Here is a 27175-nt window from a genome sequence, read left to right as displayed (position 1 = left end):
TCCAAACACGGTGAGTGGAGTTTAGACCAAAAAGCTCTATTTGTCTCATCAGACCACACGACCTTCTTCCAATCCTCCTCTGGATCATCCAGATGGTCATTGGCAAACTTCAGACGGGCCTGGACATGCGCTGGTTTGAGCAGGGGGACCTTGCGTGCGCTGCAGGATTTTAATCCATGACGGCGTAGTGTGTTACTAATGGTTTTCTTTGAGACTGTGGTCCCAGCTCTCTTCAGGTCATTGACCAGGTCCTGCCGTGTATTTCTGGGCTGATCCCTCCCCTTCCTCATGATCATTGATGCCCCACGAGGTGAGATCTTGCATGGAGCCCCAGACCGAGGGTGATTGACCGTCATCTTGAACTTCTTCCATTTTCCAATAATTGCGCCAACAGTTGTTGCCTTCTCACCAAGCTGCTTGCCTATTGTCCTGTAGCCCATCCCAGCCTTGTGCAGGTCTACAATTTTATCCCTGATGTCCTTACACAGCTCTCTGGTCTTGGCCATTGTGGAGAGGTTGGAGTCTGTTTGATTGAGTGTGTGGACAGGTGTCTTTTATACAGGTAACGAGTTCAAACAGGTGCAGTTAATACAGGTAATGAGTGGAGAACAGGAGGGCTTCTTAAAGAAAAACTAACAGGTCTGTGAGAGCTGGAATTCTTACTGGTTGGTAGGTGATCAAATACTTATGTCATACAATAAAATGCAAATTAATGACGCAGTTTATACCCATCTGCCACCCCGGTCCACAACGCTCACTGTTGCCTTTAATGGCCAGTTTTGGGTACCTGGACGGATGTCGGATGTCAACGTGGATCATGAGCGACCTGGCTGCACACACACATATACACACATACATAAATACATACATACATACACTCAAGCAAGCACAACCAAACACATATACACACATCCTGCCAGGCCCCAGCTGTGCTCACACACACACTATGAGACATGATGGATGAGGAGGCAGATGAACAAAAGCCCCACTGGATGTAGATGGATAAAAACAGAGGGATGAATTAAGCAGCAGCAAGACGGTTGAAAAATAGTGGTGAAGTTATATTTTACTAGAAACAATGGCTGTATATTATTCATGTAGAAGTTTAAAAAATGTATGTACCAATTCCAGATTGCTCCTGTAATGGAGAATACATTGGTTGTGGTTTAGCATTCAATTTCACCTGTCCAAGGAAAACTACCATAGTAGGTTCATCAGTTGGATAAATCAGTATCCCCATGGACACTTTTAACCAGTATGAGTATGAAAGGAAAATATCCCATGGCGATATTGGATTTCTTTTGATGTGGTGTACAGTATTCACAGAGGGGTTAAAATGTTATTCTACGTTGGTTTTACCTTCAGTTTAATCCATGCATTTACATAACTATATTTCTTTGCATTGCTAGAAAGACCTGGATGCGTTTTTAGAAGTGATGGTTTGAGAGGCTGACCAAAACACGTGTGAGTGAAGATCCTATCCTGTAGACAAGTGTGACAGTATTTTCATACTGAGCCGAGAACAACATAGGTGCTGCTGTACGACTGTTTTAATCTGGATTAGTGTTTCTCTCTCTAGCCAGGACTCTAATAATCCGATTATTCAGAGTTCGCTTGGCGCTTCTTCAAGGGGGAGAAGATGATGGAGACGCGAAGCAAGGGCTCCTCGGTTATATGGCGGTGTCTCGGCGCATACCGTTACTGTTCATGCTGGTTCAGGCGATCTGCACTTCTGAAGTGAGGCTACGAGAGGCTATAGCCTCACCTCACGTGCTATTAAATCGATTGGAAGTTTTTTTCTACGCCATGCAAGGCAAGTCGAACGCGTCCCTATGCAAAGCGTGAGCAAAGTTATTTTAACATGGTTTCTGTTCTAGTCAGTCCACTGCAGTGCATCCCTGTGCAGTATTCGGACATATAGAATGCTGCGCTCTGCTCTGCAGTCAGACTGCGGCTTTGACAGAGTTTTGAGAGCGAAATCGAAAGACGACTGAATTTAATGAGAGTGACTTGGGTCTTTTTCCATACCTGTCAATCAACGGGGATAGCGGTATCGACTATAGCCTACATTATGGGTCCTTCATTGTCGTTTTGATGGTGTTCAGGTGAGTAGCCCTAAATTCGAGTGGGTAGGCTATGTTTTGACATCGCCAAAGATATTGAAATAAATATATGTTTTATCAACAAAATATAGGCCTGTGTTTAGCAGTTATTTAGCTACATGGCTGAGCCCTGAAATTGGACTTGAATTAGCCCATATTGAAGTTTGATCATGTTTACATTTTCCATGTAGGCCTGTAGACGTTTGAATAACAAAAACTAAATAGAAATTACATTTATACCTATGGGTGTCATGGGAATAATAACCAAAACCAAAACACAATACGTCTGATGCAACCTGTGCATAAACACTCATCAACCACTTGTGCGTGTAGCCTTATGCCCTAATGTCAGGACAGCTTTATTGTTCTCCAGGATAATCCCATCAGATTATTTGGCTGATGTAGGAATAGGATGCCCATCAATTAGACATAATTTGTTTAATCCAGACTAGTTAGATTTCTCTGCCTGCCTGCCCTCCTGACAGGGCCCCACATTAAGAGGCCTACACAGGCATGCACCGGTCAGGTAAGGACAGTGATGTTTAGTTTAGTTTATCAGGATCCCCATAAACTACTAAACATGCAGCAGCTACTCTTCCTGGGATCCACATAAAACATACAAATACAGTGCCTTCAGAAAGTATTCATACGTATTTTGTTGTGTTACCGCCTGAATTCAAAATGAATTACATCTATTTTTTCTCTCTCACCCATCTACACACTCCCCCATAATTACAAAGTAAAAACATGTTTTACATTTTCTGGGCACATTTTTTGATGAAGAAATACATGAATACTGTCAATACATGTTAGAATCACATTTGGCAGCAATTAAATCTTTGCAAACCAGGATTGTACAATATTTGTGCACATTATTCTTTAAAAAATTCTTCAAGCTCTGTTAAATTGGTTGTTGATCATTGCTAGACAGCCATAGATTTTCAAGACGATTTAAGGTCAAAACTGTAACTAGGCCACTCAGAAACATTCAATGTCGTCTTGGTAAGAAGCTACAGTGTATATTTGGCCTTGGGTTTTAGGTTATTGTCCTGCTGAAAGGTGAATTTGTCTTCCAGTGTCTGGTGGAAAGCAGACTGAACCATGTTTTCCGCTAGGATTTTGCCTGTGCTTAGCTCTATTCTGTTGTTGTTTTTTATCCTAAAAAAGTTATTGCCAATGACAAAAAGTTCTTGCCAATGACAAGTATTCCCATAACATGATGCAGCCACCATCATGCTTGAAAATATGAAGAGTGGTACTCAGTGATGTGTTGTATTGGATTTTCCCCAAACATAACGATTTGTATTCAGGACATAAAGTACATTTCTTTGCCATATTTTTTGGCAGTTTTACTTTGGAGCCTTATTGCAAAGAGAATGCATGTTTTAAAATATTTTTATTCTGTACAGGCTTCTTTCTTTTCACTCTGTCATTTAGGTTAGTATTGTGGAGTAACTACAATGTTGCTGATCCATCCTCAGTTTTCTCCTATCAAAGCCATTAAACTCTGTAATGGTTTTAACGTCACCACTGGTGAAATCCCTGAGCGGTTTTCTTCCTCTCCGCCAACTGAGTTCAGAAAGACGGCGTATCTTTGTAGTGAGTGGGTGTAGTAGTACACCATCCAAAGTGTAACTTCCCCATGCTCAAATAAATATTACATTTCAGCTTTCTTCTTCTTCTTCCCATCTGCCAATAGGGGCCCTTCTTTGCTCGGCATTGGAAAACCACCCTGGTCTTTGTGGTTGAATATGTGTTTGAAACTCAATGCTCAACTGAGGGACCTTACAGATCATTTTATGTGGGGTACAGAGATGAGATAGTCATAAAAAAAATCACGTCAAACATTTATTGCACACAGAGTGAGTCCAACTTATTAAGTGACTTGTTATTAAGCACATTTTTACTCCTGAATTTATTTAGGCTTACCATAACAAAGGGCTTGAATACTTATTGACTCAAGACATTTCAGATTTACATTTTTAATTAATTCGTAAACATTTATAAAATATAATTCCATTTGGACATTATGGGGTATAGTGTGTAGGCCAGCGACAAAACAATCTCAATATAATCCATTTTGAATTCAGGCTGTAACACATCACAATGTGGGAAAAGACAAGGTGTATGAATAGTTTCTGAAGGCTCTGTACATGACAAAGTACAGAACAGATAGACGAGGACATGAAATAACATTGTATATACATTATATACACAACAAAAATACTATTTACACACTATTATTACATACTCATATTCTTATATACAGTTCAATTAGATATTTAGAAAGAGGAAGCTGTGATACAATATATATATATATTTTATCTGTTTTTTAAAGCTATACTTGCTTTTTGATGAGTAACCTCTGGTGGCAGAGCATTCCACAATGACATGGCTCTGAGTGTTGGTGAGAAGACAGAATAATACATCAGACATAATATACTGTAAAACTGACATATTGTATCGGTCTCCCAATGGAAGCCACAGCAGAGCAGTCAGGGATGGAGTCCCGATATGTTTGTTATAATTCTCTCTGAAGGTAGGCTGGAATGGATTTGTGTTTACTGCAGCAAAGTAAATATAAGGTCCAGCAAACAACAGGAATAGATACAGCCCTGGACACATAATAATAACAGACATAATGACCAGCAGACCTTTTCAGCAAATCATCCTATTTTCATTCATCACCTTTATGACAACACCCTCTGCAGACAATTTGATTGGTAAATGTGTCCCTAGAATGACCTCATCATCAATCTCTGTGCCAATGATGTTCCAAGATGAGACGATCAATGTGTTTGACCCGGTAATAACAGGAGGATGAGTGGAACTCAGCAAGATTTTGGAATAGGTTTATTCTGAAACATCTGGACACAGGGTTGAGGGGAGGAGAGGAGGGGAGCAAGCTGCCCAGTAAGTATGCCAGAGGTGGCCTAGCTGCTTTGGTCTCTGTAAACTCATCGAAGTCAGTCCTCTTACATTACTTCTCCTGAAATCAACTATTCACCTTGGTCTCCTATCTCTTCCCATGGACAGTCACCCATAGAGGACAGTAGTCAACTATTCACCTTGGTCTCCTATCTCTTCCCATGGACAGTCACCCATAGAGGACAGTAGTCAACTATTCACCTTGGTCTCCTATCTCTTCCCATGGACAGTCACCCATAGAGGACAGTAGTCAACTATTCACCTTGGTCTCCTATCTCTTCCTATGGACAGTCACCCATAGAGGACAGTAGTCAACTTTTCACCTTGGTCTCCTATCTCTTCCCATGGACAGTCACCCATAGAGGACAGTAGTCAACTATTCACCTTGGTCTCCTATCTCTTCCTATGGACAGTCACCCATAGAGGACAGTAGTCAACTTTTCACCTTGGTCTCCTATCTCTTCCTATGGACAGTCACCCATAGAGGACAGTAGTCAACTATTCACCTTGGTCTCCTATCTCTTCCCATGGACAGTCACCCATAGAGGACAGTAGTCAACTTTTCACCTTGGTCTCCTATCTCTTCCCATGACAGTCACCCATAGAGGACAGTAGTCAACTATTCACCCTGGTCTCCTATCTCTTCCCATGACAGTCACGCATAGAGGACAGTAGTCAACTATTCACCCTGGTCTCCTATCTCTTCCCATGACAGTCACCCATAGAGGACAGTAGTCAACTATTCACCTTGGTCTCCTATCTCTTCCCATGACAGTCACCCATAGAGGACAGTAGTCAACTTTTCACCTTGGTCTCCTATCTCTTCCCATGACAGTCACCCATAGAGGACAGTAGTCAACTATTCATCTTGGTCTCCCATCTCTTCCTATGGACAGTCACCCATAGAGTACAGTAGTCAACTTTTCACCCTGGTCTCCTGTCTTCGTTCAACACACCACATCGATACAGTATGCATAGCGTTCTAATCCTAACCAGGAGTAGGTGAGAATTGCAGATAACCTTGACAGACGATAGCTGTCAGAGAGTTGCAGTAGGCCTATAGATCCAGCCTGTACACAAACGTAATACTACTCATACCGACTAAAAATAGTACATGTTTTCGTTAATGTATTAATTATGTATCTTCTTATAATGATGAATAATGAATTGAAGCATGCAGTCTTTTTAGTCAGTATGGCTAACTCACTACCCACAGAATTACACAACTGTCTCAACTGGGCCATGGAAAAAGGACCTTCAAAAGATGTTAGCTTCATTGATCCTGATATGGACCCATATCAGCGCCTGTGGCTGCAGTTTCAGTTTCTACTAAACCTGTCCACCAAGGAGTGTGTCTGAAATGCTGCCAAACGTTTGCTGACTCAAGGATTTCGAAGGAAGATAGTTTTTACTATCTCTGTCAGTGTGGATTGATCTAGATTGACTGTGAAGTCAAAATTGATTAAGATAATGCCATTAGTATCTGTTATAGATTAGACCCATGTCTAGGCTCTCACATCAGCCTGATTGTATACAGTGGTTCAGTATGAAAGGCTAGAGGAAGCCCATATATGCTAGTAAGTAATAACACTGGGTCAATCTCAATTGGTTCTATCTTGATTCCTCTTTTCCTCTGTCCTAGTCTCCTTCTCAAAGCACATTAGAGCAGGATATATGTATTTTTTCAAGGGGACAGGTCAGCTATCATTTCCAATCCCCTTTTTATATATATAGACTACCGTTCAAAAGTTTGGGGTCACTTAGAAATGTCCTTGTTTTTTAAAGAAAAGCACATGTTTTGTCCATTAAAATAACATCAAATTGATAAGAAATACAGTGTAGACATTGTTAATGTTGTAAATGACCATAGTAGCTAGAAATGGCTGACTTTTCATGGAATGTCTACATGGCTTTTTTTTGCAACTGCCTAGAAGGCCAGCATCCCGGAGTCACCTCTTCACTGTTGACGTTGAGACTGGTGGTTTGCGGGTACTATTTAATGAAGCTGCCAGTTGAGGACTTGTGAGGCGTCTGTTTCTCAAACTAGACACTCTAATGAGCCAGTCTGTGCTGTTCTGTGAAGGGAGTAGTACACAGCATTGTAAGAGATCTTCAGTTTCTTGGCAATTTCTCACATGGAATAGCCTTCATTTCTCAGAACATTTAATAGACTGACGAGTTTCAGAAGAAAGGTCTTTGTTTCCGGCCATTTTGAGCCTGTAATCGAACTCACAAATGTTTATGCTCCAGATACTCAACTAGTCTAAAGAAGGCCAGTTTTATTGCTTCTTTATTCAGAACAACAGTTTTCAGCTGTGCTAACATATTTGCAAAAGGGTTTTCTAATGATCAATTAGCCTTCTAAAATGATGAACTTGGATTAGTTAACACAACGTGCCATTGGAACACAGGAGTGATGGTTGCTGATAATGGGCCTCTGTACGCCTATGTAGATATTCCATAAAAAATCTGCCGTTTCCAGCTACCATAGTCATTTACAACATTAACAATGTCTACACTGCATTTCTGATCAATTTGATGTTATTTGAATGGACAAAATAATGGATTTTCTTTCAAAAACAAGGACATTTCTAAGTGACCCAAAAAATGTATAACGGTAGTGTATATTGTATTTATTATTATTATTATGCCCCTCCCCCATAGTTGGAGAACTAGGTGAAAAACATAACAATTCAAGCAGAAGATTTTATGTTCCTCTCCTTAAATCTTATCCTCCAATGGGTTTTGCAAAGGAGGTAAGGAGAGGGACCCGAGGAAACAAAGCCCTAATTGAGAATCACCCACTGCCAATATCAAAAGTAAAAGAGACAGAACCCAATTGATCCCATCAGCGGAGCAGCAAGAACTGTGGTCTGGGACTGAGGACATCTGATATAGCTACAATATATAGAGCACATTCATAACCACTTTGATATATATTATGGCACTATAATTGGTTTCCATTCAGCTTTGAATGTGGGACATTTGTTTGGATTTATCTGATGTAGTCTGACAAGCAGTGAAAAGGGTGGTTGGTCCGTAGAAAGAATGAATAGAACGGGCTTGGAACCGCGCTGATCTTGACAATTTGACTGGTCAATCATTCTACTCATTCTAATTACAAGGTTAGAACCATATACATAAACCAGTTGTCCTATCTCTATGGTAGAACAGTCAATGTTTCAGATTTAAAGGAGAGGATCACTGTCCCTGTACTCAGGAGTGTCACTGGCCCAGACTTGACATGTTTAACAGAAATAGAAATAGGAAAGATTCTTCCAAATACCCTGGGTCTGGATTATGCGAGCTAAGTAGAGCTTTGCCTGATATTCATTTGTCAGTTATTATATTCTAAGCCCTCACTCAGCATGGTTACTCATTGGAACGCACACTGTCAACTGTCACAACTGTGCCACGGTGTGCTATGACAGTGTGTGTGCATGTACTTTGTGTGTGTGTGTTCAGCCAGTCAGTCACTGTGTAAGCCTATGTATGTGTGTGTAAGCATGCAATGTGTATGTGTGTCTGTCTGGCTATGTGTGTCTGGCAGTGTGTATTCCCTGTGATTCACATCCTAAGTGACATACAGCTCTTTTAATATGGAGGATTAAAGATAATCCAGTCTGACATGTGACTCACGGTGAATGATGGTAACTTTGTCCTCGTTGTCATGTGACTCATGGTGATGATGGTAACTTTGTCCTCGTTGCCATGTGACTCACGGTGAATGATGGTAACTTTGTCCTCGTTGTCATGTGACTCACGGTGATGATGGTAACTTTGTCCTCGTTGTCATGTGACTCACGGTGAATGATGGTAACTGTCTCGTTGTCATGTGACTCATGGTGATGATGGTAACTTTGTCCTCGTTGGCATGTGACTCATGGTGAATGATGGTAACTTTGTCCTCGTTGGCATGTGACTCATGGTGAATGATGGTAACTTTGTCCTCGTTGTCATGTGAATCATGGTGAATGATGGTAACTTTGTCCTCGTTGCCATGTGACTCACGGTGAATGATGGTAACTTTGTCCTCGTTGTCATGTGACTCACGGCGATGATGGTAACTTTGTCCTCGTTGTCATGTGACTCACGGTGAATGATGGTAACTGTCTCGTTGTCATGTGACTCATGGTGATGATGGTAACTTTGTCCTCGTTGGCATGTGACTCATGGTGAATGATGGTAACTTTGTCCTCGTTGGCATGTGACTCATGGTGAATGATGGTAACTTTGTCCTCGTTGGCATGTGACTCACGGTGAATGATGGTAACTTTGTCCTCGTTGTCATGTGACTCATGGTGAATGATGGTAACTTTGTCCTCGTTGTCATGTGACTCACGGTGAATGATGGTAACTTTGTCCTCATTGTCATGTGACTCATGGTGATGATGGTATCTGCGTCCCTCATCGCACCCTATTTCCTACAAAGTGCATTCTTTTTCCCCAGAGCCCTTTTCCCCAGTACTCTGTTTGGGACTCAGATGAGGTTCAGCTCTTGAGTTAGCATTAGCATAGCATTAGCATCACCTTCTATTTCTAATCTCCCTATAAGACAATGATTGACACGTGGAGACAAGTAGGTGAAAGCTTGTTTCACTTTTACAGATTTTCCACTCCGACAGGACTCCCTGATTTCCCTAGGGAGAGTCCATTGAGTTGATTAGGCCTAATGTCAGCAGTGCACCAGGGGTGTGTCAAATGGCACCCTATAGGCCCTGGTCAAAAGTAGTGCACTATAGAGGGAAAAGGGCACCATTTAGGACACACTGCAGCACTCAGCGTTCTGGAAGGAAACCAGCTCTGTTTAATGACCACGCGCCCCTCTCTAGAATTTGCATAACCATAGCTGACTGGTTCAATTAATCTTTGACTCATTATGGCAAAATGTACGAGGCTCTTTCCTCTGCTGCAATGTGTCAGCAGCGTAACAAACTGTTTGATGTGTGTGTGTGCTTTCAATAAACATGGTGTTCTATCGTAGCGGGCTGTCAATGGGTGTCTAGAGGCACTCGTCATCCTCCATAGTGTTTGGAATGTCTATTTTCCTCTCTCTCTCTAAGACACACACACACACATACACACACACAACACACAATCCGTGTGTAAACCTGTAATCTGACTGGGGTAATGGTCCATAATGAGAGATTAGGAGTGTCCGCCCTTTTGGACAACAGTGGGATTAAACCCTAAATTCGTTCACTGTCCTACTTCTCAGATTAATCCAGAAAGTGAAGGGACTCACCAGTGTTGGAATCTCTCTCTTTCTCTCTCTGTAAGACACACACACACGCACTCACACACGCGCAAGCATGCACACAGACATGCACAAGTGCACACTCACACGCAAGCACACACACACACACACACACACACACACACACACACACACACACACACACACACACAGAGGGAGAGAGAAAAAAAGAAAGAAACAGACACCAAACAGTTTGCTTCAGAAGGGAACAGCCCACCATGCCGCCTACCACCCACCCCTATTCTATTTATATTTACATCCACAGTCAGGGCTGATGCTGCCTGACAGACCAGAGCAGTTCCCCTCTTCACCTATAGGGAAGGAGGAAAGGAAAGGAGAGAGGCGAGGAGAGGGTGAAAAGGAAAGGGAGGAGAGGGTGAGAAGGAAGAAGATAGGAGCGAGAAGAGATGGACGTGGACGAGACAGGAAGGGAGAGGAAAAGAAAAGAAACAAACTAAATGAGAGAGAAGAGGAGAAGGGGAGAGGAGAAGGGGCTGAACCTAAAGCCATTAGTCAGGGACAGGGCACTCTAGTGTTGGATGGTGTGGGGAGAACAGTCTGTCTAGTGTTGAATGGTGTGTGGGGGAACAGTCTGTCTAGTGTTGGATGGTGTGGGGAGAACAGTCTGTCTAGTGTTGGATGGTGTGGGGAGAACAGTCTGTCTAGTGTTGAATGGTGTGGGGAGAACAGTCTGTCTAGTGTTGGATGGTGTGGGGAGAACAGTCTGTCTAGTGTTGAATGGTGTGTGGGGGAACAGTCTGTCTAGTGTTGGATGGTGTGGGGAGAACAGTCTGTCTAGTGTTGGATGGTGTGGGGAGAACAGTCTGTCTAGTGTTGAATGGTGGGGGGGGGGAACAGTCTGTCTAGTGTTGGATGGTGTGGGGAGAACAGTCTGTCTAGTGTTGAATGGTGTGTGGGGGAACAGTCTGTCTAGTGTTGGATGGTGTGGGGGGGGACAGTCTGTCTAGTGTTGGATGGTGTGGGGGGAACAGTCTGTCTAGTGTTGGATGGTGTGGGGGGAACAGTCTGTCTAGTGTTGGATGGTGTAGGGGGAACAGTCTGTCTAGTGTTGGATGGTGTAGGGGGAAACAGTCTGTCTAGTGTTGGATGGTGTGGGGGGGGGAACAGTCTGTCTCGTGTTGGATGGTGTAGGGGGAACAGTCTGTCTAGTGTTGGATGGTGTGGGGGAGAAACAGTCTGTCTAGTGTTGGATGGTGTGGGGGGAACAGTCTGTCTAGTGTTGAATGGTGTGTGGGGAAACAGTATGTCTAGTGTTGGATGGTGTGGGGGAAAAAGTCTGTCTAGTGTTGGATGGTGTGGGGGGGAACCGTCTGTATAGTGTTGGATGGTGTGGGGGAAAACAGTCTGTCTGGTGTTGGATGGTGTGGGGGAAACAGTCTGTCTAGTGTTGGATGGTGTGGGGGGAAACAGTCTGTCTAGTGTTGGATGGTGTAGGGGGAAACAGTCTGTCTAGTGTTGGATGGTGTGGGGGGGGGAAACAGTCTGTCTAGTGTTGGATGGTGTAGGGGGAAACAGTCTGTCTGGTGTTGGATGGTGTGGGAAGTAACAGTCTGTCTAGTGTTGGATGGTGTAGGGGGAAAACAGTCTGTCTAGTGTTGGATGGTGTGGGGGGGGACAGTCTGTCTAGTGTTGGATGGTGTTTGGGGGGAACAGTCTGTCTGGTGTTGGATGGTGTGGGGGGGGGGAAACAGTCTGTCTAGTGTTGGATGGTGTAGGGGGAAACAGTCTGTCTGGTGTTGGATGGTGTGGGAAGTAACAGTCTGTCTAGTGTTGGATGGTGTAGGGGGAAAACAGTCTGTCTAGTGTTGGATGGTGTGGGGGGGGACAGTCTGTCTAGTGTTGGATGGTGTGGGGGGGGGAACAGTCTGTCTGGTGTTGGATGGTGTGGGGGGAACAGTCTGTCTAGTGTTGGATGGTGTGGGGGTAACAGTCTGTCTAGTGTTGGATGGTGTGGGGAGGAACAGTCTGTCTGGTGTTGGATGGTGTGGGGGTAACAGTCTGTCTAGTGTTGGATGGTGTGGGGAGGAACAGTCTGTCTGGTGTTGGATGGTGTGGGGGTGAACAGTCTGTCTGGTGTTGGATGGTGTAGGGGAACAGTCTGTCTCGTGTTGGATAGTGGGGGGGGGAACAGTCTGTCTAGTGTTGGATGGTGTGGGGGGGACAGTCTGTCTAGTGTTGGATGGTGTGGGGGGGGAACAGTCTGTCTAGTGTTGGATGGTGTGGGGGGGGAACAGTCTGTCTAGTGTTGGATGGTGGGGGGAACAGTCTGTCTCGTGTTGGATGGTGTGGGGGGAACAGTCTGTCTCGTGTTGGATGGTGTGGGGGGAACAGTCTGTCTAGTGTTGGATGGTGTGGGGTGGAACAGTCTGTCTAGTGTTGGATGGTGTGGGGAACAGTCTGTCTAGTGTTGGATGGTGTGGGGGGGAACAGTCTGTCTAGTGTTGGATAGTGGGGGGGGGGGACAGTCTGTCTAGTGTTGGATGGTGTGGGGGGGACAGTCTGTCTAGTGTTGGATGGTGTGGGGGGGGGAACAGTCTGTCTAGTGTTGGATGGTGGGGGGAACAGTCTGTCTCGTGTTGGATGGTGTGGGGGGAACAGTCTGTCTCGTGTTGGATGGTGTGGGGGGAACAGTCTGTCTAGTGTTGGATGGTGTGGGGTGGAACAGTCTGTCTAGTGTTGGATGGTGTGGGGAACAGTCTGTCTAGTGTTGGATGGTGTGGGGGGGAACAGTCTGTCTAGTGTTGGATAGTGGGGGGGGGGACAGTCTGTCTAGTGTTGGATGGTGTGGGGGGGACAGTCTGTCTAGTGTTGGATGGTGTGGGGGGGAACAGTCTGTCTAGTGTTGGATGGTGTGGGGGGGGAACAGTCTGTCTAGTGTTGGATGGTGGGGGGAACAGTCTGTCTCGTGTTGGATGGTGTGGGGGGAACAGTCTGTCTCGTGTTGGATGGTGTGGGGGGAACAGTCTGTCTAGTGTTGGATGGTGTGGGGTGGAACAGTCTGTCTAGTGTTGGATGGTGTGGGGTGTGGGGGGACAGTGTCAGATACCCAGGGTGAAGAAACGTGCAGGGCGCTATGTCCCAGACACTGATGTTATGTCCCAAATGGCATCCTGTAGGGAATATGGTTCCACTTGGGACACAACCTCTACTGTCCTCCTTCAGGGATGTGTGTGTGTGTGTATGATTGACATCCATCATCCTCAACCAGGGTGATGTTACTAATATGAGTGTATTCTTATGTTATATAACATTTTTGATTGATGTTTGATGAATAGGAAAATATCACTCAATGTCGCCTTTCTTTCTTCCCCATGTCTCCAGAGTCCTGTGGTTGAGTGATGACTCAGACTGGGGAAGAGAATGCTACTCACCGTGCAGCACCCACTGAGCCCCAGCACCACCCCAGCACCATGTCTTACTACCCTACAGCCAACCACTGTGTTTGGGGGACCACGTCTCCATAGCTACAGCAGCTAAATATACACATCTTCAATACATGAAAACTGAGAGAGGGATGGAACCATATTTCAGATTGAATGTGAGTACTGTGGATATTAAGTAACAAACACAGTCTTACAAACTGTCAGAGGCAGAGAGAAGAACAGCATGGAGGACAGTGAGCTTATCTTTCTGGAGCGCCATGATGAGGGCGAGGGCCCTACCGTGGCCTTCTCCAAAGACAAGCCTGGAGTCATGGAGGCCCCTACCGTGGCCTTCTCCAAAGACAAGCCTGGAGTCAGGGAGGGCCCTACCGTGGCCTTCTCCAAAGACAAGCCTGGAGTCAGGGAGGGCCCTACAGTGGTCTTCTCCAAAGACAAGACTGGAGTCATGGAGGCCAGAGACAGTAGGCCCGACTCAGGCCTGGGGCTAAGTTTGGGGCTGGAGCCAGGCCAGGGACGCCGCTCCTCGGGCTTCCACATCCCCCTCTCCCCCTCCTCTCCGGGCTCCCTGGCTGACCTGGCCATGGCCTCGTCGCCACCCCCCGGCCTGGTGAAGTCCTCCTCCACAGAGCTGCAGACCAAAGAGACAGGTTCCTTGAGAAGCTCCAAACCCCTCCTCAGCCTGGTCAAGTCCCTCTCCACCGAGATCTCCCACCTCGAGCCCGAGGTCTACCTCTCCAAGTCGGACTCCAAGCTCCACATGCACCCCTGGAAGCAGTTCACCCAGACCCAACCCAAGCTCCAGGAGGCTGGTTTTGGGAATGATAGCTGGATGGCACCCCCGTCCCCCGTTTCCCCCACGGAGCCCAAAGGATGTTCCCTGATGACCGAGTTCGAGGACACGCGGAGGAAGTTCTCGGAGGCCATACAGGACCCCATGAGCATGTGGGGTAAAATGATGGGGGATGAGTTGAGCTCGGGGAGCCCCAAACAGAAGGTGTCTGGGGGGGTCGGGGACTCACCTGCCTCCCTTGGTAGCTGTGGAGGTGGTGGGAGTGGGACCCCATTGAACATTGAAGATGGGAGCACAGAGACACAAGTAAGATACAGACGTGGAACAGACAGTGAACTGGGTGTGTGTGAAACCCCACTAAGGAGACCCAGGAAGGGCCTTCTGAAGCCCTCACTTTCCCCAGAGCACCATAGCCAGCTGGGGGATAGCCTCTACGAGATCTGCACCAACGGAGACCTCATCCAGGTGGTAGAGGTCCAGGGGGTCGGAACCAGTGGAGCTGGTACCAGAGGTCAGCATCGAGGAACCCATCCCCAGGCTCGAGGCAGGATTCCTGGGGTTCCTGTAGCCTCAGTGCCTGTCCGCTGGCTCTTGTTTGTGGGCGTACTTGCCTATGGGTTCTTTGTGCTCCCTCTGCCCTCCTATGTGACTGGGCTGTCCCTGGGGCTAGCATGTGGGTTCCTGTTAGGGTTGGTGGTGGTCCTGGTGTTAACGCCACGTCCGCGCTCCAGAGCTTTGCCCCCCTGGGGCACTACAGGGGCCCGGTGGTCCCAAGACAACAGCCTGCTGCCCTCGGACCCTGTTGGTGGGCCGCGCACAGATGCAGAAGTCCTGGAGGTGAGTTTGGGGATATGGGAGTGGTCACACACAACAGTAACATAGATTGACAGAGTTACAGTAGGTCAACACAGACAGACGGACGGACAGACAGATTGTCACAGAGAGACAGACAGATACATAGGCAGGCAGGCAGATGGTCAGCCCTTAAAAATACAAAGAAAACAGACTTTCATCATTTATTTTTTATTTTTTATAGTTGATACATTTCTGTCTCATGAACCAAAGCACGAGCCACATACTGTATCTATGGTAACAATCATTACTACTGTCTTGGTCTCTATAGAGTGGAGGAGTAGAGACCTTTGTTTCTGTGAATGGGTGAGTGAATGAGGCCAGGTGCTGATTAGAGAGGATAGTGAGAACTGAGGGGCTTACAGCCATGGGGCTGCTTCCGCAATAGCAGCCTATTCCCTTTGTAGTGCACTACTTTTGACCAGGTCCCTGTTAAAAGGTGGTGCACCACATAGGGGATAGGATGTCATTTGGGAAGCATACCATCTCCCTCAGTTGTAGCCCATGTAGTTCCTGTACATCCTCTGCCCCTTGGCCTTCGATTAGTGAGGAATGAGGGGCTTATAGCCGCCCGGTCCAGATAGATCCCATGTCAGTCTACTGTAGCCCAGGAAGTCCCTGTGTTCCCTCTGGCCCTTGGCCTTCTAGAGCTGGAGCTACGCAGTGCTAATAACCCCCAGAGCCCAGTTTAAAACCCTCTGTATCTAGGCCAGTTGACTTGATAGTCTGATGGATTGATTGTGGATTGGTTGTGGTTTAACGTCTGTCTATCCTCGTGGCAGACCTGTGTTGTCACTCTGTGCTTTGTATCGTTTTTCATAATTGTTAGTCAAATGCGTGTGTGTGTGTGTGTGTGTGTGTGTGTGTGTGTGTGTCCCATCTCCCAGTCCATTAGCTGTAGCAGCTGTGATATTTCTGTCTTGATTAATTCAGTTGGCTCTAAACTGAACCCAAGACATAAGAAACACAAATTAGTTCAGTAGAACACTGCAAAACAGTCAAATTAGGTTGAAGCTTTTAAGACTATAAGCCAATACAATGTTGCATGCTGCATTCAGTGTTGTATTTCAGTTTACAGTATGCATGTATACAACTTAGTACATAAGATGCAAGTATCTGTATTTGTATTTATTAATAATTATTTATACAAATTTAAAAACATTACAATACATTCACAGACCGTGTGTCCTCAGGTCCCTACTCCACCACTACCACATATTTACAGTACAAAATCCATGTGTACGTGTGTGTGTATAGTGTGTATGCTATCATGTGTGTTTGTGTGTGTGTGTGTGTGTGTGTGTGTGTGTGTGTGTGTGTGTGTGTGTGTGTGTGTGTGTGTGTGTGTGTGTGTGTGTGTGTGTGTGTGTGTGTGTGTGTGTGTCTGTGCCTATGTTTGTGTTGCTTCACAGTCCCTGCTGTTCCATAAGGTGTATTTTAATCTGTTTTTTTTAATCTAATTTTACTCCTTGCATGAGTTACTTGATGTGGAATAGAGTTACATGTAGTCATGGCTCTATGTAGTCTGTTCTGGACTTGGGGACTGTGAAGAGACCTCTTGTGGCATGTCTTGTGGGGTATGCATGGGTGTCCGAGCTGTGCGCCAGTAGTTCAAACAGACAGCTTGGTGCATTCGACATAAATAAATACAAGCAGTGATGAAGTCAATCTCTCTTCCTCTTTGAGACAGGAGAGATTGACATGCATATTATTAATATTAGATCTCCAGCCGTGCTGCCCTGTTCTGAACTAATTGCAATGGTCCTAAATCCTTTTTTGTGGCACCTGACCACACGACTGAACAGGTGCGACAAAACTTGGACCTGCCTTGTTGACAGTGCTGTTAAGAAGGTAGAAACTAGGGCCTGTAAGACCTGCCTTGTTGACAGTGCTGTTAAGAAGGTAGAAACTAGGCCTGTAGGACCTGCTTTGTTAACAGTGCTGTTAAGAATGTAGAAACTAGGGCCTGTAGGACCTGCCTTGTTGACAGTGCTGTCAAGAAGGTAGAAACTAGGGCCTGTAGGACCTGCCTTGTTGACAGTGCTGTCAAGAAGGTAGAGCAGCGTTTTATCATGGACATACTTCTCCCCATCTTAGTTACTGTTGTTTCAATATGTTTTGACCATGACAGTTTACAATCCAGGGTTACTCCAAGCAGTTTAGTCACCTCAACTTGCTCAATTTCCACATGATTTATTACAAGATTTAGTTGAGGTTTATGGTTTAGTGAATGATTTGTCCCAAATACAATGCTTTAAGTTTTAGAAATATTGAGGACTAACTTATTCCTACCACATACTCTTTGTTAAGTGTTGCAGTCATTTCAGTCGCTGTAGTAGCTGACATGTATAATGTTGAGTCATCCGCATACATAGACACTCTGGCTTTCCTCAAAGCCAGTGGCAATTCATTAGTAAAGATTGAAAAAAGGTAAGGGCCTTGACAGCTGCCTTGGGGAATTCCTGATTCTACTGGATTATGTTGGAGAGGCTTCCATTAAAGAACACCCTCTATGTTCTGTTAGACAGGTAACTCTTTATCCACAGCAGGGGCTGTAAAGCCATAAGACATACGTTTTGCCAGCAGCAGACTATGATCGATAATTTCAAAGGCCGCACTGAAGTCTAACAAAACAGCCCCCACAATCTTTTTATTAGCAATTTCTGTGTGTCTTCCAAGTCCAGTAGGTGTACAATCAGACATGCCAAACAAGCAGATGAATGTCACAGCGTGACTACGTTACCTAAGCTCTAAGCCCGAGTTCTGCCTCAGAGGAATAGAAACGTACCTGATTCACACTGTAGGGCCGACCCAACCTGTACTGGTCTGGCTTGAATATTTTATTTTCATATTGTTCTTCCCAGCGTGGTTGCAGAAACAATGATGGAGGTGTAACCATGCCTCCAATTGGCTCAGTAGTGTAAAATGGTAGTAGAGAGCTGCCCCTAGCTCTGGTTTCACTGCCATAGATTTGACTACAGGTAAATCACGGCGCTCAATAACCAATGAGTATTCAGGTAATACTAGGAAGGGTTATACTAGAACAATTACAGCAGGGAAGGAAGACAGATTTGAGACAGATTTGCTGACTGTGAAAGTTAACTGCCACAATATCTGACAACAAAAGAATGTCAATGTACATATCACCTTTAAGAGAAAATCATGGTAAGCAACTGAAAACAACAACAGCAAAAGTAAACATCAGTGAACAGCTGTGACTGCCCAAGTGAACACAATGTAAGAAAGTGAAAATAAGGTGAGTTTTTTAGAGTGAGAGAAAAACACTAACAAACAAAAAAAGCTCACCAGGCAATAACCCAGAGCACTAGAGGCAGTCTCCTGTGATAGATAAGACATGTATAGAGCCAGTCTCCTGTGATAGATAAGACATGTATAGAGGCAGTCTCCCGTGATAGATAAGACATGTATAGAGGCAGTCTCCTGTGATAGATAAGACATGTATAGAGGCAGTCTCCTGTGATAGATAAGACATGTATAGAGGCAGTCTCCTGTGATAGATAAGACATGTATAGAGCCAGTCTCCTGTGATAGATAAGACATGTATAGAGGCAGTCTCCTGTGATAGATAAGACATGTATAGAGGCAGTCTCCTGATAGATAAGACATGTATAGAGGCAGTCTCCTGTGATAGATAAGACATGTATAGAGGCAGTCTCCTGTGATAAATAAGACATGTATAGAGGCAGTCTCCTGTGATAGATAAGACATGTATAGAGGCAGTCTCCTGTGATAGATAAGACATGTATAGAGCCAGTCTCCTGTGATAGATAAGACATGTATAGAGCCAGTCTCCTGTGATAGATAAGACATGTATAGAGCCAGTCTCCTGTGATAGATAAGACATGTGTAGAGGCAGTCTCCTGTGATAGATAAGACATGTATAGAGCCAGTCTCCTGTGATAGATAAGACATGTATAGAGCCAGTCTCCTGTGATAGATAAGACATGTATAGAGGCAGTCTCCTGTGATAGATAAGACATGTATAGAGCCAGTCTCCTGTGATAGATAAGACATGTATAGAGGCAGTCTCCTGTGATAGATAAGACATGTATAGAGGCAGTCTCCTGTGATAGATAAGATATGTATAGAGCCAGTCCCCTGTGATAGATAAGACATGTATATAGGCAGTCCCCTGTTATAGATAAGACATGTATAGAGCCAGTCTCCTGTGATAGATAAGACATGTATATAGGCAGTCTCCTGTGATAGATACGACATGTATAGAGGCAGTCTCCTGTGATAGATAAGACATGTATAGAGGCAGTCTCCTGTGATAGATAAGACATGTATAGAGGCAGTCTCCTGTGATAGATAAGACATGTATAGCGCCAGTCTCCTGTGATAGATAAGACATGTATAAAGCCAGTCTCCTGTGATAGATAAGACATCTCCTGTGATAGATAAGACATGTATAGAGGCAGTCTCCTGTGATAGATAAGACATGTATAGAGGCAGTCTCCTGTGATAGATAAGACATGTATAGAGGCAGTCTCCTGTGATAGATAAGATATGTATAGAGCCAGTCCCCTGTGATAGATAAGACATGTATATAGGCAGTCCCCTGTTATAGATAAGACATGTATAGAGCCAGTCTCCTGTGATAGATAAGACATGTATATAGGCAGTCTCCTGTGATAGATACGACATGTATAGAGGCAGTCTCCTGTGATAGATAAGACATGTATAGAGGCAGTCTCCTGTGATAGATAAGACATGTATAGAGGCAGTCTCCTGTGATAGATAAGACATGTATAGCGCCAGTCTCCTGTGATAGATAAGACATGTATAAAGCCAGTCTCCTGTGATAGATAAGACATCTCCTGTGATAGATAAGACATGTATAGAGGCAGTCTCCTGTGATAGATAAGACATGTATAGAGGCAGTCTCCTGTGATAGATAAGACATGTATAGAGGCAGTCTCCTGTGATAGATAAGACATGTATAGAGCCAGTCTCCTGTGATAGATAAGACATGTATAGAGGCAGTCTCCTGTGATAGATAAGACATGTATAGAGGCAGTCTCCTGATAGATAAGACATGTATAGAGGCAGTCTCCTGTGATAGATAAGACATGTATAGAGGCAGTCTCCTGTGATAAATAAGACATGTATAGAGGCAGTCTCCTGTGATAGATAAGACATGTATAGAGGCAGTCTCCTGTGATAGATAAGACATGTATAGAGCCAGTCTCCTGTGATAGATAAGACATGTATAGAGCCAGTCTCCTGTTATAGATAAGACATGTATAGAGCCAGTCTCCTGTGATAGATAAGACATGTGTAGAGGCAGTCTCCTGTGATAGATAAGACATGTATAGAGCCAGTCTCCTGTGATAGATAAGACATGTATAGAGCCAGTCTCCTGTGATAGATAAGACATGTATAGAGGCAGTCTCCTGTGATAGATAAGACATGTATAGAGCCAGTCTCCTGTGATAGATAAGACATGTATAGAGGCAGTCTCCTGTGATAGATAAGACATGTATAGAGGCAGTCTCCTGTGATAGATAAGATATGTATAGAGCCAGTCCCCTGTGATAGATAAGACATGTATATAGGCAGTCCCCTGTTATAGATAAGACATGTATAGAGCCAGTCTCCTGTGATAGATAAGACATGTATATAGGCAGTCTCCTGTGATAGATACGACATGTATAGAGGCAGTCTCCTGTGATAGATAAGACATGTATAGAGGCAGTCTCCTGTGATAGATAAGACATGTATAGAGGCAGTCTCCTGTGATAGATAAGACATGTATAGCGCCAGTCTCCTGTGATAGATAAGACATGTATAAAGCCAGTCTCCTGTGATAGATAAGACATCTCCTGTGATAGATAAGACATGTATAGAGGCAGTCTCCTGTGATAGATAAGACATGTATAGAGCCAGTCTCCTGTGATAGATAAGACATGTATAGAGCCAGTCCCCTGTGATAGATAAGACATGTATAGAGCCAGTCCCCTGTGATAGATAAGACATGTATAGAGCCAGTCCCCTGTGATAGATAAGACATGTATAGCGCCAGTCTCCTGTGATAGATAAGACATGTATAGAGCCAGTCTCCTGTGATAGATAAGACATGTATAGAGGCAGTCTCCTGTGATAAATAAGACATGTATAGAGCCAGTCTCCTGTGATAGATAAGACATGTATAGAGGCAGTCTCCTGTGATAAATAAGACATGTATAGAGCCAGTCTCCTGTGATAGATAAGACATGTATAGAGGCAGTCTCCTGTGATAGATAAGACATGTCTAGAGCCAGTCTCCTGTGATAGATAAGACATGTATAGAGGCAGTCTCCTGTGATAGATAAGACATGTCTAGAGCCAGTCTCCTGTGATAGATAAGACATGTATAGAGGCAGTCTCCTGTGATAGATACGACATGTATATAGGCAGTCTCCTGTGATAGATAAGACATGTATAGAGGCAGTCTCCTGTGATAGATAAGACACGTATAGAGCCAGTCTCCTGTGATAGATAAGACATCTCATGTCATAGATAAGACATGTATAGAGGCAGTCTCCTGTGATAGATAAGACATGTATAGAGCCAGTCTCCTGTGATAGATAAGACATGTATAGAGCCAGTCCCCTGTTATAGATAAGACATGTATAGAGCCAGTCCCCTGTTATAGATAAGACATGTATAGAGCCAGTCTCCTGTGATAGATAAGACATGTATAGAGGCAGTCTCCTGTGATAGATAAGACATGTATAGAGCCAGTCTCCTGTGATAGATAAGACATGTATAGAGCCAGTCCCCTGTGATAGATAAGACATGTATAGAGCCAGTCCCCTGTGATAGATAAGACATGTATAGCGCCAGTCTCCTGTGATAGATAAGACAGGTATAGCGCCAGTCTGCTGTTATAGATAAGACATGTATAGAGCCAGTCTCCTGTGATAGATAAGACAGGTATAGCGCCAGTCTGCTGTTATAGATAAGACATGTATAGAGCCAGTCTCCTGTGATAGATAAGACAGGTATAGCGCCAGTCTGCTGTTATAGATAAGAAATGTATAGAGCCAGTCTCCTGTGATAGATACAATGCATTTGGAAAGTATTCAGACCCCTTGACTTTTGAAAAATCTTGTCAAGTTACCGCCTTATTCTAAAATGGATTAAATAAAACAATGTCCTCATCAATCTACACACAATACTCCATAATGACAAAGAGGAAACAGTTTTTTATAAATGTTTGCAAATGTATTAAAACTAAAAAACAGACGTAAAAACAGCACAGAAGTATTCAATAAAATAAATAGAGTGTCGCGCCTCTACCTCTTATGGTGTCCACCTCTTCTCCTGCTGTTGGAGCACGGAAACCCCATTTTTCCTCTTAGGGAAAGTGTTGGGTGAAATGCTGTTGTTCACGGTAAGCCCCTATGGGCCCTGGTCAAAAGGAGTGCACTATATAGGGAATAGGGTGCCATTCCAGACACAACCCAAACCTGTACTATAACATCCTCCATGCATTCTAGGGCTGGATGAACGAGATGCCCGTGTACGACCCAGAGACCTACCACCCGTCGCTCACCCACTCTGTGTATGCCACCCTGGAGGGCAGCCGCCTACGCCTGGCCTACCCCCGCACCAACATCCCCCGACAGGCAGCCTTCGACGAACCGCCCCATGAAGTCGTGTTCCTGCGCTCGCGCTGCTACCAGCTGGCCAACTGCAAGGTCAGTGCCTCCATATAGACATTTGCTTAAGGATTTCTGAAGCATCTATGCTTTATAAAGGGTTTATAAAGGCTTTGTTACAGTAAGTTGTTCATTATTTCTTGTTTCTTATTTCAAACCAGGTCTCCCTGTTGCCTGCTGCCTTGGCACGGAAGAGAGTTTGGAATAAGAAGTACCCTATCTGTATCATACTGGCCGAGGGAGAGGTGGGGAGAGAGGAGGAGGAGAGAGTGGAAGAGGGGCAAGAGGAGGAGGAGGAGGAGGAGGAGAGGACAGACAAGCAGACACTCCCAGACACACAGACACAGGGCCTCCCCGACACTCTCTACCTTTTTGGTCGTACAGGAAGAGAGAAGGAGGATTGGTTCCAGCACTTCCTGTTAGCCTCGAAGTCAGAGTTCAAGAGCAGCCCAATCAGAGACGTGCCCAAGTCTGGTAAGAAACCGTGCTGCCCCCTACTGACATGGTTGGTTACATCCAAATGGCACCCTATTCCCTATGGGTCCTGGTCAAAAGTAGTGCAAAACATAGGGAATATAGGGTGCACACCCTGGACAGGTATCGGTGGTTTGTCATTTTTCATATATAATTAGTATTGAATTGAGTGTAATGCTATTTTAACCACCTCCCTCCCCTGTTCCTTACCCCCTCTGCCAGTTGACCTGTCCGCCTGTTTTCTTGACTCTCTCCCTCACTCTATCTTCCTCCATCTCTCCCCACTTCCTTCCTTCCTTCTCTCTCTCTTTCTTTCTCTCTCTCCATCTCTCTCTTCCCCAGAGGTGTTATGCAGTGGGAGCTCCAGTATGGACAGTACGGAGCACCTGCCCTCTCTGATTGGCCTGCGTGACCTGGTGGACTACGGCTCCTACATGAGCCGCCTCATTGGCTTAGAGGGTAGCAGTCCCAGTCCCAGCCCCAGCCCCTGCCACAGTGACCAGGGAAGCCCCACAGCCAGGAAGAGGGTACGCTGCAAGACTGGACTATTAACCTGGTGGTTCAATGGTGTTTCAATACCAAGACGTTTATTCTTCCCCATACAGCTCTGGTCAAACGTACCACACTACATACAGTATCTGGGTTCTTAACCTCTGAACCCTTAACCATCGTTAAAATCCTTAACATAACTCACACTGATTAGAATACCTCAATACAGCCACAGTTACAGTTACAGTCCAGTCAATCTTTGGCCTTGGTGAGAGGAGGATAGATACTGACTGACTCAGCAAGATGCTGTATACATGCTGAGTGGACCAAATGGATCAGATATCACCTGGCTGGGATATTAATAGGAGCAGTGTACCTGGCTGTGTTGTATTCATTGGGCACGGAAGCAAACAACCAAAATGGGGAGGGACCTACCTGAATTTGACCGATTTGTTGTGACTTGTTTGCACTAAAGAATATGACCCTGGCTTGGCTGTGTGTTCTGTTCGGATGTCCTGTGTGGTGAGCATCTGTTGTAGAGTAGGTAGTAGTGAGATGGGGCCTGATCCTAGATCAGCACGCCTACTGTGAATTGTTTTTGCAAACCGGCTCTGTTCTGTTCTCTCTTCTATCCAGTTCCCCAGTGAGGAGGCATCAGCAGAGGGGGGCTGCCCAGCAGAGGGCCAACCAGCCTGGGTCAATGCCCTGGTGGGGAGGATCTTCTGGGACTTCCTCCGGGAGAAGTACTGGGTGGACCTGGTGGCCCACAAGATCCAGAAGAAGCTGAGTAAGATCAGGGTGAGTCTGGGAGTTGAGGAAGGGGATGGGGGTTGGTGGGTTTATGAGTAGGTGGGTGGGTGGGAGTGTTGGTAGATGGATGGATGGATGGATGGATGGGTTCGTGGGTCAGTGGTTGGGTGGGTAGGTAGGTGGGTGGATGGATGAATGGAAAGATGGAGGAAATGTCTGTATGTAAAGAAAATAATATCAATATCCTCCATGTCTCTGCACTACATGGTAAGTCCTATAGAATCCAACTACAGTGCATCCACTGGGTACTGGGGTACTGGGGCACTGGGGTACTGGGGTACTGGGGGGGCACTGGGGTACTGGGTACGGGGGCACTGGGGTACTGGGTACGGGGGCATTGGGGCACTGGGGCACTGAGGCACTGGGGTACTGGGGCACTGGGGTACTGGGGCACTGGGGCACTGGTGCACTAGGGTTCTAAGGTACTGGGGCACTAGGGTTCTAAGGTACTCGGGCACTGGGGTACGGCTCTGTGCTTGTTACTTATACAGTGGGGAGAACAAGTATTTGATACACTGCCGATTTTGCAGGTTTTCCTACTTAAAAAACATGTAGAGGTCTGTAATTTTTATCATAGGTACACTTCAAGTGTGAGAGACAGAATCTAAAACAAAAATCCAGAAAATCACATTGAATGATTTTTAATTAATTAATTTGCATTTTATTGCATGACATAAGTATTTGATCACCTACCAACCAGTAAGAATTCCGTCTCTCACAGACCTGTTAGTTTTTCTTTAAGAGCCCTCCTGTTCTCCACTCATTACCTGTATTAACTGCACCTGTTTGAACTCGTTACCTGTATAAAAGACACCTGTCTTTTATACAGACCAGAGAGCTGTGTAAGGACATCAGGGTTAAAATTGTAGAGCTGCACAAGGCTGGGATGGGCTACAGGACAATAGGCAAGCAGCTTGGTGAGAAGGCAACAACTGTTTATTAGAAAATGGAAGAAGTTCAAGATGACGGTCAATCACCCTCTGTCTGGGGCTCCATGCAAGATCTCACCTCGTAGGGCATCAATGATCATGAGGAAGGTGAGGGATCAGCCCAGAACTACACGGCAGGACCTGGTCAATGACCTGAAGAGAGCTGGGACCACAGTCTCAAAGAAAACCATTAGTAACACACTACGCCGTCATGGATTAAAATCCTGCAGCTCACGCAAGGTTCCCCTGCTCAAGCCAGTGCATGTCCAGGCCCGTCTGAAGTTTGCCAATGACCATCTGGATGATCCAGAGGAGGAATGGGAGAAGGTCATGTGGTCTGATGAGACAAAAATAGAGCTTTTTGGTCTAAACTCCACTCGCAGTGTTTGGAGGAAGAAGAAGGATGAGTACAACCCCAAGAACACCATCCCAACCGTGAAACATGGAGGTGGAAACATCATTCTTTGGGGATGCTTTTCTGCAAAGGGGAGAGGACGACTGCACCGTATTGAGGGGAGGATGGATGGGGCCATGTATCGCGAGATCTTGGCCAACAACCTCCTTCCCTCAGTAAGAGCATTGAAGATGGGTCGTGGCTGGGTCTTCCAGCATGACAACGACCCGAAACACACAGCCAGGAAAACTAAGGAGTGGCTCCGTAAGAAGCATCTCAAGGTCCTGGAGTGGCCTAGCCAGTCTCCAGACCTGAACCCAATAGAAAATCTTTGGAGGGAGCTGAAAGTCCATATTGCCCAGCGACAGCCCCGAAACCTGAAGGATCTGGAGAAGGTCTGTTTGGAGGAGTGGGCCAAAATCCCTGCTGCAGTGTGTGCAAACCTGGTCAAGAACTACAGGAAAGGTTTCTGTACCAAATATTAAGTTCTGCTTTTCTGATGTATCAAATACTTATGTCATGCAATAAAATGCAAATTAATTACTTCAAAATAATACGTGATTTTCTGGATTTTTGTTTTCGATTCCGTCTCTCACAGTTGAAGTGTACCTATGATAAAAATTACAGACCTCTACATGCTTTGAAAGTAGGAAAACCTGCAAAATCGGCAGTGTATCAAATACTTGTTCTCCCCACTGTACATCAGTCATACTGTTGAGCACAAGGTCAGATGAGGGCAGCAGGCCATCAACATTGGAGAGTGGAAAGGGGGATGAGAGGAGAGGAGGAGGGTTAATGCCTTGTCAGCTCACTCTATCATGGGCTGTCATGTGCTGCAGCTCCCCATCACCCGATCACACACACTCACACATGCATGCATGTACACACACACACACACACACCATGCACACACACGTCCTACATTTTATGAACACCATCATTGTATGTTGTCCTACAGTTACCGTACTTTGTGAATGAACTGAAGTTGGCTGATCTGGACATGGGTACCTGCATACCTCAGGCGCTCAGCATCTCCAAACCCTCACTGGACCACAGAGGTAGGGTGTGTGTGTGTGTGT

The 27175-nt window shown here is 45.2% G+C and overlaps 1 protein-coding gene across 1 annotated transcript in view; it reads left to right on the top strand.

Moving 5' to 3' along the window:
• Positions 1–1484: 1484 nt before the first annotated feature.
• LOC109878930 (testis-expressed protein 2) overlaps positions 1485–27175 on the top strand; it is a 29164-nt gene continuing 3473 nt past the window's right edge. Inside the window, exons 1-7 of the mRNA XM_031816779.1 lie at positions 1485–2105; positions 13630–15318; positions 22839–23039; positions 23162–23474; positions 23817–24001; positions 24600–24761; positions 27055–27154. Of these exons, the coding sequence (XP_031672639.1) occupies positions 13915–15318; positions 22839–23039; positions 23162–23474; positions 23817–24001; positions 24600–24761; positions 27055–27154 (2365 nt within the window). The 5' untranslated portion in view covers positions 1485–2105; positions 13630–13914. The remainder of the gene's footprint in view (positions 2106–13629; positions 15319–22838; positions 23040–23161; positions 23475–23816; positions 24002–24599; positions 24762–27054; positions 27155–27175) is intronic.

The sequence above is a fragment of the Oncorhynchus kisutch genome, unplaced genomic scaffold (genome assembly GCF_002021735.2).
Source record: "Oncorhynchus kisutch isolate 150728-3 unplaced genomic scaffold, Okis_V2 scaffold868, whole genome shotgun sequence".
Classification (NCBI taxonomy): Eukaryota; Metazoa; Chordata; class Actinopteri; order Salmoniformes; family Salmonidae; genus Oncorhynchus; species Oncorhynchus kisutch.
This window is presented reverse-complemented; position numbering and strand designations above follow the sequence as displayed.